At 37.0% G+C, this 18,836-nt stretch overlaps 1 protein-coding gene across 2 annotated transcripts in view; it reads right to left on the bottom strand.

The window, feature by feature from the left end:
• The window catches only part of ARHGAP15 (Rho GTPase activating protein 15), a 613,208-nt gene that overhangs the window by 510,086 nt on the left and 84,286 nt on the right, over positions 1 to 18,836 (bottom strand). For both annotated transcript variants that reach the window (XM_059053493.2, XM_067027507.1), the window contains exons 4-5: positions 14,522 to 14,583; positions 120 to 207 (exon numbers count right to left, since the gene is read on the bottom strand). In XM_059053493.2, the coding sequence (XP_058909476.1) occupies positions 120 to 207; positions 14,522 to 14,583 (150 nt within the window). The remainder of the gene's footprint in view (positions 1 to 119; positions 208 to 14,521; positions 14,584 to 18,836) is intronic.

Here is an 18,836-nt window from a genome sequence, read left to right as displayed (position 1 = left end):
CCATCTGCTTTCAGATGTTGATAGCTTGGAGGCTTTAGTGTGATTTCTGTTGAAACCAAACTTTTAATTCAACGATATTTCTGTAAACATGATAATAGTAGAAACAGAGAACTACCCACCATATTAGACAGAGCCTGCTGCTTGGATTCTTTGTAAAATTCAATTTTTCGACTAGAAAGAACAATCCAGGAAGTAGACCAGTTTTTCCTTAGGAGAGAAAAAAGCAAAAAAGCACTATCACTTGAAGAAATCATTCACAGGTATTGTATGAGCAACATTTGGAATAAGTAGAGACTATATTTTTAACCAGAATTCCTAAAAATCTTTTCTTTATTAAAATCTACAGGTGGTATGGAATTTAGATAATAATAAAAATATTCTGTAATTTTTATATATCATGGTATTTATAGTAAAAGTTTAATCATTTGTAGATCTTCCCCAAATCTTTTTCAGCTATCAAAAATCCAACCTCTTGTATCCATGTCTTCCACTCCATAAAAAGTCTATGTTTCTGCAGCAAACCAAAAACAGCAAAGTAAAAATAGAAATCAGAAGCTCGTCCTTCGTTATATCTCTTCATTGGCTTAATATACATCAGAGTCTGCAAAACTAACCAGCTAATTTACCTGACTAGTTCACAATATTTTTCAATGTTGAAACTCAATGCAAATAAAGGGAGTCAAATGCTTTTTACTTTTTTGCCAATCAAATTGGTAAGAATTAGAAGGAATAATACCAAGGTTTACTGAGAGTATGGAGAAATGGATTCTCCCATACAGTTTTGGTGGGAGTGGAAACAACTTTTCAGGAGTGAATTTGGCAATATGTTTTAAAAAAATATTTTAAATTGTGTATATCTTTTCATTGAACAAGCCCATTACTATGAATTTAAATTTATCCTAAAGAAATCATCTCATAAGTTAAGGCTCTCTACACAAGAATGAAGTGCACCATTTCTTAATTCTGCATCTAAAATATAAAAAAATGAGATAGGTTATGTAAATTGCATATAATGGAGTCATACAATGGACTAATGAACCCTATACTTAGCAGAATCCTGATATGGGAAGATTTTAATGCAGACCAAAATATAATACGTAGTTCATAAGACAATGCTGTGCTATTTACCTATGACTGTCTTCACCCGTCCCAGACCCTTCTGATTATCAATTCCCATTCATCAAAGTTCAAATATTACATCCTCAAATATGACTTCCATGATTTCCTCACATAGCACTTAGGATACATTAAAAATTTTTTTTTTGTAAATTTCACTTCTCTCTCCCCCCATTAAATAAAAAAACCCAAATCAACAGAAAACATTTCATCCTTACAGAGATACCCCCAGTGACAAGCAACAGTGCCTTGGACAGAGTAGGCAATAAATATGTATTTGTTGAGTCAATGATTAAACTTAAGCACGGGGGTAAAAAAAAAAAAAGCTGGATATAACAATAGTTAAATCAGAGAGTGAAACCATAGCTTTTGATTTTCCTTTGCATTGAACATGTATTACTTCAATACGTAGATGTGTATATATTTGTGTCATGAAGAAAGACAAATGTTTTAGATGGTAAAAGATTAAGGAGATTAATATACATAAGTTTCTATTACGTCATATTGCTGCAGTTTGCTTTGGTTTAACACTCAGTTCAGAATAGCTGAATTCATTTTACAAAAGTGATTTTTTAAAAAAGTTTACAAAAAGACTATTCTGATCCATAGAAAACTACACAAAGATACATTTTAAATGACCATTTAAGATCTTTGTGTAATTTAGTTCCCCTTGCCTCATAGTCTCTAGGGGCTTGATTTAAAGGACAGCTGTGATTCAGTAAAGTTAATATTTACAAGATTAGGTTGCTCTTACATGCCTGAAGCTTTCCTAATGATACACCATTGTGTTAAAAAGAAAAAAAACTGGATAAACAGAAACAAAACAAACACAATGTGTATTTTCCAACTTGCAAATATGAACACTATGTTCTTGGACCCACTTGTCTTCAAATAGTCACTTTTTCAATCAAATGATGAAAAATATCAGAATAATGAAAACCACATAGACCTTTTTATTCCCTTGCCTTAGTTCCCATTTCTCATTTGAGGTAACAGCAGCAGCAAGATGAATTGCAACACCTGTAGCCTTCTTCTTATTCAGGTCATAATATTAGATGGTCCAAGATAGAGTAAACATTGACGGGACTGCTGTTCTAGACTGGGCATCATTTTTATCTCCACCCCTTACTTTGACCATATGTAACCAAGGAGAATGGGACACCCCCAGGCATGACGGAACCTATATTTAACCTGCCTGTCATATTTCCCACTATATTTTTCATCTCCTGGCAAGAGATACTCTATACCTTATTTGCTTCCTTTCTATAGCAAGCCCTGGGTAAATGGTTCTGATTTGATCTTTTTCAGATGTTGATCGTTTATAGAATGTGTTGGCATTACTCTTTCCTTCTTAAACTTGGAACTGGAACCGGTTAGAACTGAAGTTGCATGAAATTCGATTACCTCATGGTTCACAGAACTCTGAACTGCTGTGAAATGTTCCCTCTTAGGTGAATCTGATGAACAAGCTGAATAGGGTAAGAACTGCAGGTATTGGAACTTCAGTAATATGAATTGTTCTGGCATTTTACATACAGTGCAATTTTCTTTTTGATCTTATAAACTACAAACAATGTCTTTATGAATACAAGTGAATATTTTTCCAATTTGTTTAAGATAATTTCATTTCAAAAAGAAAAATAGAATGCTGTTTTTCAACGTTTTAGAGGCTCCAATTTTAATTCAGTTTTTCATGATCTCTTTTAAAATAATAATTAGCATAAATTATTTTGAGTACCTAGTATAAGTTTGCTTGTCTACTGGAGATTTAGCTTCACAAAAAAAGATGATGAAGGTACTAATCTGTCAATTTACTAATATGGAAAACAAAGTTCAGAGTGTTTAGGTAACTTACTTAAGGCCATACACTTAGAGTCAAACTCAGTTTCTCTGATTCTGAAGCCTAAAATCTGTTCACTAATTTATGTTGTGGGTTTTTTTTTAAGATTAAAGAGTATAGGCATACCTCATTTTATCGTGCTTCACAATATTGGGTTCTTTTACAAATTGAACCTTGCTTTGAGCAAGTCTAGTGGCACAATTTTTCCAATAGCGTTTGTTCACTTCATGTCTCTGTGTCACATATTGGTAATTCTCGCAGTATTTAAAACTTTTACATTATTATTATATTTGTTATGGTGATCTGTGATCAGTGATCTTTGATGTCACTATTGTAATTGTTTTGGGGCGCCATGAACCATGCCCATATAAGACAGCTAACTTAATCCGTAAGTGTTGTGTGTGTTCTGACTGCTCCACCAACTGGCCTTTCCCCATCTCTCTTCCTCTCCTCAGGCCTCCCTATTCCCTGAGACATAGCAATATTGAAATTAGGCCTATTAGTAGCTCTACAATGGCCTCTAGGTGTTCAAGTGAAAGGAAGAGTTGCATCTCTCTCACTTTAAATTGAAAGCTAGTCATGATTAAGTTTAGCGAGGAAGGCAGGTCAAAAACCAAGACAGGCTGACAGCTAGGCCTCTTGTGCCAAGCAGTTAGCCAAGTGAATGGAAAGGAAAAGTTCTCGAAGGAAATTAAAAGTGCTACTCCAGTGAACACATGAATGATAGAAAAGCAAAACAGTCTTAATGCTGATAAGAAGAAAGTTTTAGTGGTTTGGATAGAAATCAAACCAGACGCAACATTCCCTCAAGCCAAAACTTAATCCAGAGCAAGATTTTAACCCTCTTCAATTCTGTGAAGGCTGACAGAGATAAGGAAGCTGTAGAGGAAAAGTCTGAAGTGAGCAGAGGTTGGTTCATGAGGTTTAAGGAAATAAGCTGTCTCAGTAACATCAAAGTACAAGGTGAAGCAGCAAATGCTGATGTAGAAGTTGCAGCAAGTTGTCCAGAAGCTCTAGGTAAGATAATTAATGAAGGTGACTACACTAAACAAGAGATTTTCCATGTAGACAAAATAGTCTTCTATTGGAGGAAGATGCCATCTAGGACTTTCATAGCTAGAGAAGAGAAGTCAATGCCCGACTTCAAAAACCTCAAAGCACAGACAGACTCTCTTGTTAGGGGTTAATGCAGCTGGTGACTTTAAGTTGAAGCCAAAGCTCATTTACCATTCTGAAAATCCTAGGATCCTTAAGAATTACGCTAAATCTACTCTGCCTGTGCTCTATAAACGGGATGACAAAGCCTGGGTGAAAGCACATCTCTTGGCAACATGGTTTATTGAATACTTTAAGTCCACTTTTGAGACTTGCTGCTCAGAAAAAATGATTCCTTTCAAAATATTATTGTTCATTGACAAACTACCTAGTTACTCAAGAGCTCTGATGAAGATATACAATGAAATTAATGTTGTTTTTATGCCTACTAATGTAACATCCATTCTGCAGCCCATGGATCAACAAGTCCTATCATGTAAGAAATATATTATAGCTGCTATAGGTCATGGTTCCTCTGATGGATATGGGAAAAGTAAATTGAAAACCTTTTGGAAAGTATTCAATATTCTTGATGCCATTAAGAACATTCCTGATTCATGGGAAGAGGTCAAAATCTCAACATTAACGGGAGTCTGAATTAGTTGACTCCAACCCTCATGAATGACTTTGAGGGGTTCAAGGCATCAGTGGAGGAAGTGACTGCAGAAGTGATGGAGATAGCAAGAGAGCTAGAATTAGAAGTGGAACCTGAGGATGTTACTGAATTGCTACAATCTCATGATAAAACTTTAAAGAATGAAGAATTTCTTCTTATGGATGAGCAAAGAAAGTGGTTTCTTCAGATGGAATATATTCCTGGTGAAGTTGCTGTGAAGACTCTTGAAATGACACCAAAGGATTTCGAATATTACATAAATTTAGTTGATAGAGCAGGGGCAGGGTTTGGGAGGACTGACTCCAATTTGAAAGAAGTTCTACTGTGAGTAAAATGCTTTCAAACAGCACTGTACGCTACAGAGAAATCGTTTGTGAAAGAAAGAGTCAATTGATGTGGTAAACTTCATTATTTTCTTATTTTCAGAAACTACCCAGCCACCCCAACCTGTAGTAATCACCACCCGGAGCAGTCGGCAGTCATCAACATCAAGGCAAGACGCTCCACCAGCAAAAAGATGATGACTCACTGAAAGCTCAGATGATGGTTAGCATGTTTTAGCAATACAGTATTTTTGAATTAAGGTATGTATATTGTTTTGCTAGACATAATGTTATTGCACATTTAATAGACTACAGTAGAGTGTAAACATAAATTTATATGCAAGGGGAAACCAAAAACAATCATGTGACTTTCTTTGTTGCCTTATTCTCTTTATTGAGGTGTTCTGGAACCAAACCAGCAATATACTATTTTTCTTGGTTAAGGAGATTGTTAGTGTCAGATTTCACAGATTTCATAGTTTTGGTCCTAAGTCTCAAATTACAAAAGCTAGAGTGCAGAGCCTGTGACAAGTTATAAGCCATCTGGACTGTCAAATTAACTGTTTTACCTTATGTTAATTAGAAGGATTGGTCAAAGGCCCACCACTCTCAAGCTCTATTTTTCTCTTGGGAATTGAACTGATTTAAAGGAGTCACATGATGAGTCTTTCAACTCCTCATAAGAAGCTGGAAGCAGGGATGTGTTTCTAACTATGACACCACCTCTTTCTCTTTCCTGCCAGGGGATTATCTGGTTTGTGATGAGTAGACTCACCTGAACTCAGTAGGGAGTCTAAAACAAGAAAGTGTTTCAAAAGCCTCTAGTCTAGGAGCAGCTAAGAATCCACCTAATGGGAATATCTTTTAACCTATGACTTAGGTCAGAACCTTCCTCTCTGAATGAAGTAGTCTAGAGACTTGGCTATTTTCTTCACAATATCTTTTGAGTCCATTCCCCATTTGATGTGTTTGGCCCACTGTGCTGCCTGTAATTCTCAGGATATCAGCAGAAAAGCTTTCTCACCAGTTACTCTAACATAGCAAGCCTTTTGATGGCACTGTCAGCTCTGGAGGGAGTATGAATAGGGTCAACTGGCAAGGTTTTTGCCTTGACTTGCTTTCTGCATGCAACCAAATCCTCATAGGTGACAGTTTTTCGGTGTATTGAGATTCAACTCAGAGAGCGAGTAACTCCTTCAAGTTTAGAGCGCTTAGGCAGGACTTTTAAAATAGACCTTTGAGGATGAAGCAATTTTCAGAATGGAAAGAAAGTCCCTCTACTTTCCTAGTACCCCTAGGGAGGGGAACACCATCCCTGACCTAGAGCTTTTCCACTCCTGGGCACAATATCTGACATTTAGTGAGTGCTTATCAAAGGTTTTTGAGTAAAAGAATATATGGGTTCTCAAATTTCAGGAGGGTCACTCATCTAGATTACTCCTGCCCTGTTTGTTGTTATTTACTAACAAGGACTACAAAAGCACCTACTTCTTGCATTTCCCTTATTTATTCCTTAGTTCCCAAGTGTTTTGATAAGTCTTTCATAGCATTGTTTTAAAAGTATCTAACACTCCTGGTTTAGTATGTCTTTTTCTAATTTATAATTCTAGTGGCAATAACTTAGCTTTCTCTAGAGGGCTTCCTGACTTCTCAGATGTATTTCAATAAGATAAGCTATTATGCATGCATTGGTTCTCACTCTGTGCTAGGTATGGCATCTGGTATTTTGTATGTGTCAAGTAATTTAATCCCCAAGCCAGTCACAGGTATCTACTGGGCATCTACCACAGGAAAGATACAATTCCAAGAACTGAATATATAAAGGCAAATAGCAGAGACCTCAAGGCATTTATGTCTAACTCAGGGGAGACAGGCAGAAATTACGGAAACAAATCCTCCACATTCAGATAAAAAATTGAGGCTTAGTGAAGTTGCATCCTACCCAAGGGCATCAAAGTCATAAGTATGGGATTCAGACCAAGTCTTCTGGACTTAAAAGGCCATGCTCATTCTGCTGTATCAGTTGTCTGTAGAGCAGGTGGCATGCAACTCTCCCTTAGTCACGTCTATGCAGAGCCTCATAATAGACTCTGAGAGAGGAAGACACCCAACTGCTGTCAAAGAATTACTTGAACATCTTTCTCCTTGGAACAAGGGCACTTCTTAGCCTGACCTGGGCTGTTCTGCAATGCTGACCTGGAAGCCCTTTCATCTCTACCTTCCCAAGATGGCCAGCAAGTAACTTCATCCATTGATGGGAGCCAATTAATGCATCAACGCTTCATCATCTTAACTTTGAGGGAGTTCTTCTTTATTTTTCCACACAGAGAGATAAAAACCAAGCTGTTGGATAGACTTGAGGGTTAAGCAAGATACATAGGTCAGGAAATGTCCAACTTCAGTAAGTCAGAGGTCCCAGAAATAGGTGAGAGAGTCTCGCATGAATTTACAAGTAACAATTAGGTAAGGGATTGATATTGACACTAGTGATTCAGTACAGGAAATAGATCCTGGGACAATAAATGCAGGCTATTTAATTTTTCTGTCACAAGACATCACATCTAAGGGGGAAAAAGATCCTTAATGTAATTAGGAAGGAGAAAGAACTAAATTCTAATAAGGACAATTAGTTACAATTAATGCAATTGGTGGGACAATTTCTCCAAGTGAGACACTTCAGAGAGCTTCCCTAAAACAAATCCTGACTTGTAAAGGTAAAAAGTAAAAACAAAACAACCCCCAAACCAAAGAAAACTCAACACACGCATCAGCTTGACCAAAAACTCTGCATTCTACAAAACGGACACCGGATGGCAGCACATAATAACAGCAACTTGGTAACTGCTTATCTGAAGAACGCTTGATGGAAAATGGCCCTTAAAATATTCGTTATCGTCATAAGAATCTGTTAGCTTGAACTCAGGTTTAACGTATTCCTCTGCTCTAACATCAAAGCTTTATATCTTACACTCACCTCTCCTATGCCTCCTTTGGTAATGACACGGTGGCAAACAAAAAAGTCAGAGGAAAATACATGTGAGGTTACTTTGTAAATTTCAGACTCACTCTGGGCCGCCTGCCTCTGTGTTGAGCACACTGGATTTGACTTGATTCTGTACCTCTGGTGGGGGTGAATGTGATTTACTCTACTGTCCTTGACTGATTTACTGAAAAATCACTTGGACACTCTTTAAGTGTTCTGACTAGTTCTCAGACTGGTAGGTGACGAACTTATTGCTTCTCTCTTATATTTTAAGCTTCTTGTAATTTGCCTCTGCTTTAAAATAGGGTCAAAGAGACACTGATGTATAAATATATACATCTCTGCTACTATTGCAAGAAATGTAAAAGCTTTATATATTCAAAGGGTTACTAGAAGTTGGAAATTATAACAGAGCACGTGTTGGAAATAATGAAACTAAAGCAACCTTTTACAAATTAACTTCAGTATTCCATACTCTCCAAACCTTCCCTCCAGTCCTCGCTACGGAACATTAAAAACAGAGAAAGACAGATGAGGCCTGGAAGAATTTATTGGGATCTCGAGCAGAAAATGCTAAAAAAAAAAAAAAAATTACATTAGGAGGGTACTTTGGTATCACATTCTACAGAAAGTCTATTCTGAGAAACAATTGTTTAAAAAGAAGAAAAAACAAATAAAAACAAAGGTCTAATAGCCATGGGCTCTAGGATGAAAATACACACTAGTAGACATAACACTGCACTACCTTTACTCGATTTCTTCCCAAATACCTCTCTGTCCATATTTTCACCCTCAAGTACTTCTTTCCAGGTCCCTCTGAAAAGCAGAGCAGAGTGAAAAGCCACATATGATAAGATGTACAGAGCCACAAATGAGATGATGAAGGGGCAGGCTTGAAAGGTGTAGAGGGAGAGATAAGGGTACAGAAATAGCTTACATGCTGTCAGGGGGCTTTTATAAATTAAAGTTGTTTTCAATTAAAGAATTGAAAACAACTCTTTGCTAAGGTCTCCGAGAGCTTCAGAGAAACCTGGGCTACTTAACTTTGGGGGATAGATGTACCAAAATGCAGGAATTTTTAAACTTTTTCAGAAAAAGCATACTTTCAATGTTCACAAAGAAAAACTAAAGTTGAATGCTGAATGTCTTCGGCTTTCAACCCCATCTGTCTGTCTGGAGAGATTTCTAGAACTTCATTTCAAAATAAAGCTAAATTTATGGCCCTTTACAAATGTAAGATATAGCCAAGGAGTTCTCCTTCCTTCCACCCTCTCTTGTTGTATTCAGAGATAGGTCAAACTTTTCTTAGAAAGAAAAAATATATGAAAGAGGAAAGGAAGCTAAAGAAAAAGGAACAGGAGGAGGGAAAGAAAGAAAAATAAGAACACAGGATATGATATGGATGACCTGTCATGTATTTATGAGTAGAAAACTTTATAGAGATTAATAAAATAGTATTAAGTGACAATTGAAGCCCTTTGTACTGTTGATGGTATGAAATAAAAGAACAATTTTTGCTTCCTGGCCTCAAACATCTTCTAGCAAGAGGGAAAAAATCCAACCTACTTTATTTTTTATTTTATTTTATTTTATTTTTTGTGGTACGCGGGCCTCCCACTGTTGCGGCCTCTCCCGTTGCGGAGCACAGGCTCCGGACGCACAGGCTCAGCGGCCATGGCTCACGGGCCCAGCCGCTCCGTGGCATGTGGGATCTTTCCGGACCACGGCACGAACCCGTGTCCCCTGCATCAGCAGGCAGACTCTCAACCACTGAGCCACCAGGTAAGCCCCAACCTACTTTAAACAGAGGGACAGGGCTAAAAATCTGATACCAACTATATATGCAATAAGATTGAGAGAAGGAGAGGTTGATACAAGTGACCAAGTTTCTCCACTTGTAATATTGAAAGCGGTAATATAGCCTATTTTAGAGTATTATTTCAGAATTACTGGTAAAGCAATTATCCAAGTACTTGACAGAATAAGCATCTGTTACTACGGCAGTAACTCATTACAATTTATAAAAAGATATAAAGTTCCTTGATAAATGGGGAAAAGGCTATGGAAAGAAATTTTACATAAGAAATACAAATTATACGGGGCTTCCCTGGTGGCGCAGTGGTTGGGGGCCCGCCTGCCGATGCAGGGGGCGCGGGTTCGTGCCCCGGTCCGGGAGGATCCCACGTGCCACGGAGCGGCTGGGCCCGTGAGCCATGGCCGCTGGGCCTGCGAATCCGGAGTCTGTGCTCCACAGCGGAAGAGGCCGCAGCGGTGAGAGGCCCGTGTACCGCAAAAAAAAAAAAAAAAAAAAGAAATACAAATTATAGCAACTATGGTATCCTATTTAATAGTTACTAAATTATCAATGATATAAAGACTACACAATTTTTCAAAGTTATGATTAAACTGACCATTTTGTTGTTAGTTACAAAAAACATACAGACTCCTTGGGCAAGCAGTATGTCAATACATAACAGTCATTTAAAAAATGGTCTTGTGATTTAATTAAGTCATCTAGGCTTAGAAATTCTCTTAAGAAGATATAAAAGAAAAACTGACAAGCAATAGTAGGTTTACTGCATTTGTAACTGTTTTAGTATAAAACTGGAGTCAACTTAAAAATCTAATAAAAGAGGAATGTAGAAATGGCTTGGTGTATTACAGTCCCATCAACATTGTGGTGTATTATATGTTATTAAACATGCTGACTATATATAATTTTCAATCTGTAACATGTTTATAATAAAAAACTAAAGCAATTCTTAAAACAACTAAAAATAGAGCTACCATATGATTCTGAAATCTCACCCCTGGGCATATATCCAGAGAAAACCATAATTTGAAAAGATACATGCACCCCAATGTTCACTGCAGCAAAAGCCAAAACAAGACAAAAGCCAAGATAAGAAAGCAACCTAAATGTCCATCAACAGATGAATGTATAAAGAATATGTGATGTATATATATATATATATACACACACACACACCCCTACATATACATATATACATACACACACACACACACACACACACACACACACACACACACACACACACACACACAGTGGAATATTACTCAGCCATAAAAAATAATGAAATAATGCCATTTGCTGCTGTTGCAAATGGGTGGACTGAGAGATTATCATACTAAGTGAAGTAAGCCAGACAGAGAAAGACAAATATGTGATATCACTTATATGTGGAATCTAAAAAAAGAAAAGAAAAAAAATGACACAAATGAACTTATTTCCAAAACAGAAAGAGACTCACAGATACAGAAAACAAACTTATGGTTACCAAAGGGGAAAGGGGGATGAATGGGAGGGATGAATTACGAGGCTGGGATTAATATATACACACTACTGTGTTTAAAATAGATAACCAACCAACAAGAACCTACTGTATAGCACAGGAAACTATACTCAATATTATGTAATAACCTATAAGGGAAAAGAATCTAAACAAGAATATATATATATATATGTATATATATATAGAACTGAATCGTCGTGCTGTAAACCTGAAACTTGCATGATATCATAAATCAACCATACTTCAATTAATTTTTTTTTAAAAATTCAAGAAAGAAAGCAAATCCCACAAACAATAAATAATAAAATTATGGAACAATATGGATCAAATTTAAAGATTTCTGGTCACGAAGGACTTTCATCAGCAAGGTAAATAGATAGTGAGAGACTTGGAGGAGATATCTGCCAAGCCTGAAGTTGACAATGTATTACTACCTGGTGTACATTAGGAGTTCTCTCAAAAAAAAAAAGTGAGAAACTCAGTAGAAAATAGTCAGAGTTTATGCACAGGCAGTTCTTGGAATGCAGAGCCTGACTGACTCTAAATAGGTGATGTGATGCTTAACTAAAACACCAGTCAGAAGAAAAAAAATAAATGCAACACTAAAGTAATGTCCTATAGCCATCAACTTGCAAAACTGAAAGTCTGATGATGCTGCATGCTGATGAGATCATGGAGCGAGGCAATCCCTTCTGCATTGTGCAGAAGAGTGTGAACCAATGCATTCATTCTGAAGAAATTTTGCAGTAGCACCCAGTTCATTTATAACCGTGTGTACCTTACCACCAAGCAATCCTTTACTCCTGGGGGTAGGCCCCAGAGAGAATTCCTCACAGGTCTGTAAGGAGACATATAGGTGTGATTTGTTGCAATGTTGTTTGGGATGGAAGGAGTAAGGGACAATTTAGGTATCCACTCTTGGGAGGCTGAGTAAGTATAATCTGATGTGTGTTCACAACGGCAAAATGGGCAACAGTTGGAAGAAATTAACTTGTTTTAAAAATATAGATATAGATAGATATCCTAACATTGACTAACATTGAATGAAAGTAGTACAAACCAGAATAAGGCTTATAAACCAAAGGCTTATGAAATTTAGAATACATTCACTTACACACTGTTTTCTAGAATGCCACACATATAGCCAAATAAATGTATGGAGAGAGGATGTGATGAACACACATTCTACAGAGGATTGAAGTGAGGAATAGAGATGATGAATAAAATAAAACCAACTAGGGGTCTTGTCCAGAATGATGATGATACAAGGCCACACACTGAAGAGCAAAATCAACTCAATTTGTACACCTGAGGTTAAAAACAAAAACAAAAATGGAAAACTAAAATTTATATAACTTTAAATGAAAAAGCTGAAAGAATGCATAATTGCATGCAAGCTGATTGAAATAACAATAAGAGTACAAAATAAAGTTTGTATGAATTTAAACTAGAACACAGAAATGGTATGTAAGCTGATTAAAGTAACAACAAATAAAACAAACACAAAATGGTATACACACTGGTTGAAACTACCTAAAAATGTATTCATGTGAGTCTGTTAGGGAAAAGGCCTGGTTGTGCTCCTCTACTTTTTCTTGACACCACTTTCTAGGAAAACATTTTACAGGGATGGTTTATGGATAGCTTATGGGCAAGGACATTGCACAAGACCACTGTGGTGGCGCATCATCTTGTTTTCTTGGAATTCCTTTTAGCATCTCCTCCTCTTGCTTGCAGGAATCTGGAGGCTAAGACTGACCAAAGCTATCACCTCCTCTTTCCTGCCAAGCCCCAGTGAAAGGTGAAGTGATAACTTAGACAAGTCCTTTTCTGTCCCTCTTTGGATTTTTTGTCCACATTGCTGGTAAGGTAAGAAAGGGTTTTGACTTATCTTGGGAAGATTTATCATTGCACCTTTCACGAGCTGATATAACTGGGAGAAAAGTCTAGGGGAAAGTTGGCACTAGATTGGGTTAATCAAAGAATCCCTCCTGGGTCCTTTCAGAACCCAATACATTAAGTCAGGTTCTCCACTGGGGCCAGGACTAGATGAGTCTTTGAAAGCAGCATTGCATTAGATCTTGTCTCCTGTGCATCTCCCTCCTGGACCCTTCAAAGGAGGGTGGCTGCAGGCTTATTGAAGAGGAACAGTCTAGGAGAGGGTTCAAGGCCCTGTTTGCTATCCAAGAATAAGACATAATATGAGCAGAAAATAGAGTTTGTTCTTTAAAATTGAAATAGTTATTTTAAGTAGTGGAATTATGGATGATAGTTTTCCCCAATTTTAATTATTTTAAATAAATATATACTTACTCCATTATAGCAAACAAACAATAGCATATTTCATTCTCTAGTGTTGGCCAGAGTTCCATTCTAGTAATGAATTGTATTATACAATTAATAAGTGTCCCATTGTGTAGCTAATTAGTGAATTTATCCTGTATGATTTTAACTGTTAATAATATAGTCATGAATAAATGCCTTTTCTCCCACTGTAAGCACTTTTTACATACCTTTGAAGCTTGCATATAACCTAGCACAAAGCTAAGTATATCATAAGACCTACATGAGAAATAGGGAAAATTCTAAAATGGAGATGATTATTTCTAAATATCCCATACATAAAAAACATGTAGCGTGTTTGTCTACCCTCCTATCAACCTTATTGTTTTCTCCAAGTTTTTTCTTGTTGTTGCCTAGGGAATCCTTATTACATTTTCTAATTTCTCTTACCTACTCTGTGTTGACCTCATCTCCAAGTGCAGCAACTTCCAACTTTTTATCTGACAGATTATTTTCCTTTTATTTTTTTCTCAAATGATTTTTATTTGAGCAACAAATGTATTTCAAATCCTCCATCCTTCAAAAAATTATGATCCCAATGTATTGTAGGGAGATTTTTATATACTGCAAAATGAGTCCTTTCATCCCCTAATCTGTTAACCCCAGAAGTCAAGACCCAATATCTTATTTCTTCACATATTTTTTAAGATTTCAAGTCTTAGGAGGTCATGAAGCACTTCATTTATATATTCCGTGCAACAAAATAAAATGTAGTGCTTTGTTGGAAAACTATAATTATATTAAAAATACTATTGATCTTAGTGATAGCAGAGAGGAATATTCTAGTCATGCACCATAGGGCCTACCTTTCCAAACAATAGCAGTGACACAATTGAGAAGATGGGGAACTGGCATAGTTATATAAAAGTGAATTTAAAAAACTTTTATTACCTTAGTTTCTTTCCTCCATCTGCAATTTTAGCTTTTTGAAGATAACCTTCTTTTTCAACCATCTGCAAGAAGAATGCATATATTAAAACTGTGACAAACTCCTATGCATTATTAGTTTGAATGAACCTGTGCTTTCCAACAGTCATTGCAGTGATGGAAGTTTCCAGTCACAGAACTTCATCAACAATGCATATATAACTTATGGGAAGTGCCTTCAAGATCAGTCATTACAAGCTGTTAAATATCCAAAAGAAAGATAACGAAGAGAAATGTGAATGATTTGTTAGATAGTGATACACCTTTACTTACTTTTCCTTCTGGGCATTGAAGTCACTTGCTTACAAAATTGATTAAAAATGGTAAAACAAAAACAAATTTAATGCCTTCCTTAATTTTACCAATCATCCTTGCAAAAGTTCTTCCTTTTCACTCCTCATTTCCACTTCCTCATGTATCTGCTGATGCCAGTGAGTGAGAAAAAGTCAACAGAAGCAGGTAACTGGGCCGGTTAAACTGGAAGGGCATTTAAAACACTGACATTCCATGCATTTCGTTTAGTTAGTTACGGAGAGATGCTGTAGCAGCATTATCTCATTATCTTCCTCCATGATGTGGGTTTGCTTCCCTTCCTATTTGTATTTATTGGCTTTCATTGCTAATACAGCTGCACATTCCTTAAAGGAGATTCAACCATTCCTTATCATTCCACAGAGGTTTTTGTGGAGTTCTAGGGTAAATAAATACACAATGCAAATTGTGATGTGGTGACTCCCAGCAAAGTCTATAATAGATGTTTTAATTTCTTAGTGCCCTATTTCTACCTTCTCCTGTCAGTCCTGCACCCCTCCCATCCCTATATCTTACCTGTGTTCCATCTTTTCGATCTTGGTAAATTGCCAACAACCTTCACCAGCACCCCCATGCTATATGCTGAAAGCTTTAAGGAGTCACCTACCTAATATCAAAGGACCACACTCCCTCAGTGCCACCCTACATGCTTTCCTCCTGATTGTAATACTTCACTTCCACCATATCTTCATCTCATCAATTCCCAGATATAGTAAATCTATTTTAAAATGTAATAGTTCTCTCTATTGTTAGAGAGTTCTTCCATGTTTCCTCTGCAATCTCTCTCTTTTTTTTTTTTTTCGTTACGCGGGCCTCTCACTGTTGTGGCCTCTCCCGTTGCGGAGCACAGGCTCTGGACGCACAGGTTCAGCGGCCATGGCTCACAGGCCCAGCCGCTCCGCGGCATGTGGGATCCTCCCAGACCGGGGCACGAACCCGTGTCCCCTGCATCGGCAGACTCGCAACCACTGCACCACCAAGGAAGCCCTGCAATCTCTTTTTAGATGCCCTGTCCTGAATCTTCATTTTCATTCTGCCATTACCACTGTCACAGGGCTTATTTGGTTGTACCTGCACCTGCGCTGTGACTCTTCCTTTCACACCTGTGTTCCCAGCACAGAGTACTTGCTGGCACCAATGATCACAATAATAAATATTGTTTGAACAAATGAGTGGATGAATGAATGGCTATTTAAATGTTTATTTAAATTTTTATAGGAAACTGGACAAGCAAAAATAATCTGTCTGCATTATGACAGGTTAAAGGAAGAGATATTTGGGGGTGAGTTGTTCCAAACCACTAAAATTTCATCAGTTAAAGAACTGGTTATTTACAAGACTCACTCTGATATAGGTGAGATCTTTTCTGACTTGTTTATTATTATATTCCTAATACACAGCACAATACTTAGCTTTCAAAATACATTGGATGAAGACATCTTGTAATAAATATTGATGAAGATAATGATGATTTATGATAATAATAGCATAATATTTTTCACATAGCTACATTTCCAGAGAATTTCTTTTCTTTCAGTATGTACTCCACAAGCCTAGAAGAATCTGAGGAAGCTCTCTTAGATAACTTTTAGAATCATGATGTTCAGTGGTGCCTCTTCTGTATTTAGGTACGTCTGTTCATTTGCTTTTCCCACATTTTGTCCTAATGTATACTGTCTCTTCTTCTTAGTTCCAGGAAGTCTTATTTGTCTACCCCCTAAAATACATATAATACATTTAATATTTAAATCTGGGCATCACTAGTTTCTACAAATGTTTGGAAAAAAAATGTTGTTAAGAGCAATTAGCATCACAGAGGACGTCCCTTTCTTTAGGAATGTATATTGAGACATTTTGTTGTGTAACCATAGATTAAATTTACCATTTTATTTAAGCTTTCTTATGATGCAAAAAAATAAGTTACCAAAAACCTGAATCTATCTACCAAAAAGCTACAAAATCTCTCAACCCATGATAAAAACTGATGCATATGTTCTCAGCTAAGAATATTGCCTTTTTCCCCATAAAAATATTCACTAAAAGACCACTAGGTGGATATTTAGTACCCAGAGATGTATTATTGATGACCATTTCTTTAAAAAGAGAAGGGAAATGTGAAAGTAGAAACCTAACACTCTTGCAGGGGAAATCAACATAAACTGGCTTGAATTATATACCTTAAAATTCTCTCTCTTTGAATGTATAAGTAAAGTTTCTCTATATGCTGGGCCTTTTCAGGATACCTGAGATTGAGGCCAGGGGCTGGATTTCTCATGTTAGGATTCTATAAATGGACATTATTGCCATCAAACAGGTTGAACCAATTTTTACAGCCTTTGGTCAATGCAACAGAGTATCCAGGCATGTCTACACGGAGGTCCAGAAAAAGGAAAGAGGAAGAGGTAAATAACAGGTTAGGTATCTTCTTTTATATTATCTTTCAAAGTCCAAGTTGCCTTCCTGGTCATTTGAAGAAGCTAATAATCCTTCTACTGTGTACTTTTACCTATTATATTTATTTCTACAGTGCATATTTTTACTTACCTATGTATCGGCATACACATTTCTACATGTAATTATATACATGTGCAACCATCATGCACTATTCCCACTTCTGTGATCAGGTGTTCCTTTCTCTCCATTGTTTCTTTCATACTTGCTGCACAACCATTCATTCTTCCAACACATTTTTAAACAGTAACATCCCTTCCCCTAAATACCAGCTGCTCTGCTCACAATGGAACTGCAAAGACTAATAGCACAACCTTAATCTTACTGAGGCTTATATCCTTGTGAGCTCACATTTCAAGATACTCCTGTTCCTCTTTTTGGGGGACTAGATACCATACTCCCCTCCAGTTATCTCAGAGACTAAGGCCTACTTTTGCCCTGGAATAGAAAACTCCAATCAGGCTTCCTACACTGAAAGCACTGCATTATTTTAAGTCCCATGCTGGGAAGCAAAGTTTCCATGAGGTACATTTAATTACTTTATTATTCCTTGTCATCATACTTTGAAATACCTCACCATGTTCCAGGCACTAGGAATCAGTTATTCCAGGAGGCTCATAGGAGCAGAAAGAAGTATTAGGGTAAGCAGAAGATTGCTACGTATTTTGTATGTGGGTTTACATATGGTACCATAGTAATTATTCTAATTACTTATTCCTCTTTTATTTTAATCACATGGTTTGAAGGGACAGTAATCTATAAATTACAGTTGAGTATACTGGTCATCTAGGACCTAGACAGTCTTGCCTCTAGTAATTTACAAAACTGTGTATAGCTTTAGGCCTATGTTTAGGATACTATACACCAAGTTCCAGGCCAACTTGAAGTTCTTTAAAGTAGTAGCACTCCCTAAACAAAGTATACTTAAGAATTGTCAACCAATCTTTAGATGCTGAATCTGGCTTCTTGAGCTATTTGTCCAATATTCCTTAGAAGCCCTATTTAATGTTAAGTGGCAGGAAAGATCAGCAATTTGTCCAGATTGGATGCCAGCCAGTCTGCTAGCACTGAGGAAGCACTCGGCAGACACAACTGTGCTGAGATACAGATGAAAAGAATGAATGGCGGTGGGATATCCAGATAGCGCCTGTTAATCAACCTGAGCTGGAAGCAAGAGGCAAAGGCAAGAGAGCAGATGACAACCTCTGATTAATGCTAATAGTCATGGCAGAAAGACCAGCCTCTAACCGTTAAGTACAGACACTGCAATTTTTTTTTTTTTATGAAGGCTTCACGCAGTTCTCAGATAAAGAATTGAAGACAATAGGTTTTCATCTGTACCAGTCCACCAAAAGAATTCTGTCAAAACACATGTTTATAAATGGAAATAAACTGAAGTTAAAACTTTCACTAGATTCTCATGAGAGGGTATTGACTTTTAATACCAGAACGACAGACCCTTTGGGCTGCTGATGTATGTAAGTGGTTGCTCTTTTCTCCTTTGTTCTGATTCCTG

Source organism: Kogia breviceps, chromosome 2 (genome assembly GCF_026419965.1).
Source record: "Kogia breviceps isolate mKogBre1 chromosome 2, mKogBre1 haplotype 1, whole genome shotgun sequence".
Taxonomy (NCBI): domain Eukaryota; kingdom Metazoa; phylum Chordata; class Mammalia; order Artiodactyla; family Physeteridae; genus Kogia; species Kogia breviceps.
This window is presented reverse-complemented; position numbering and strand designations above follow the sequence as displayed.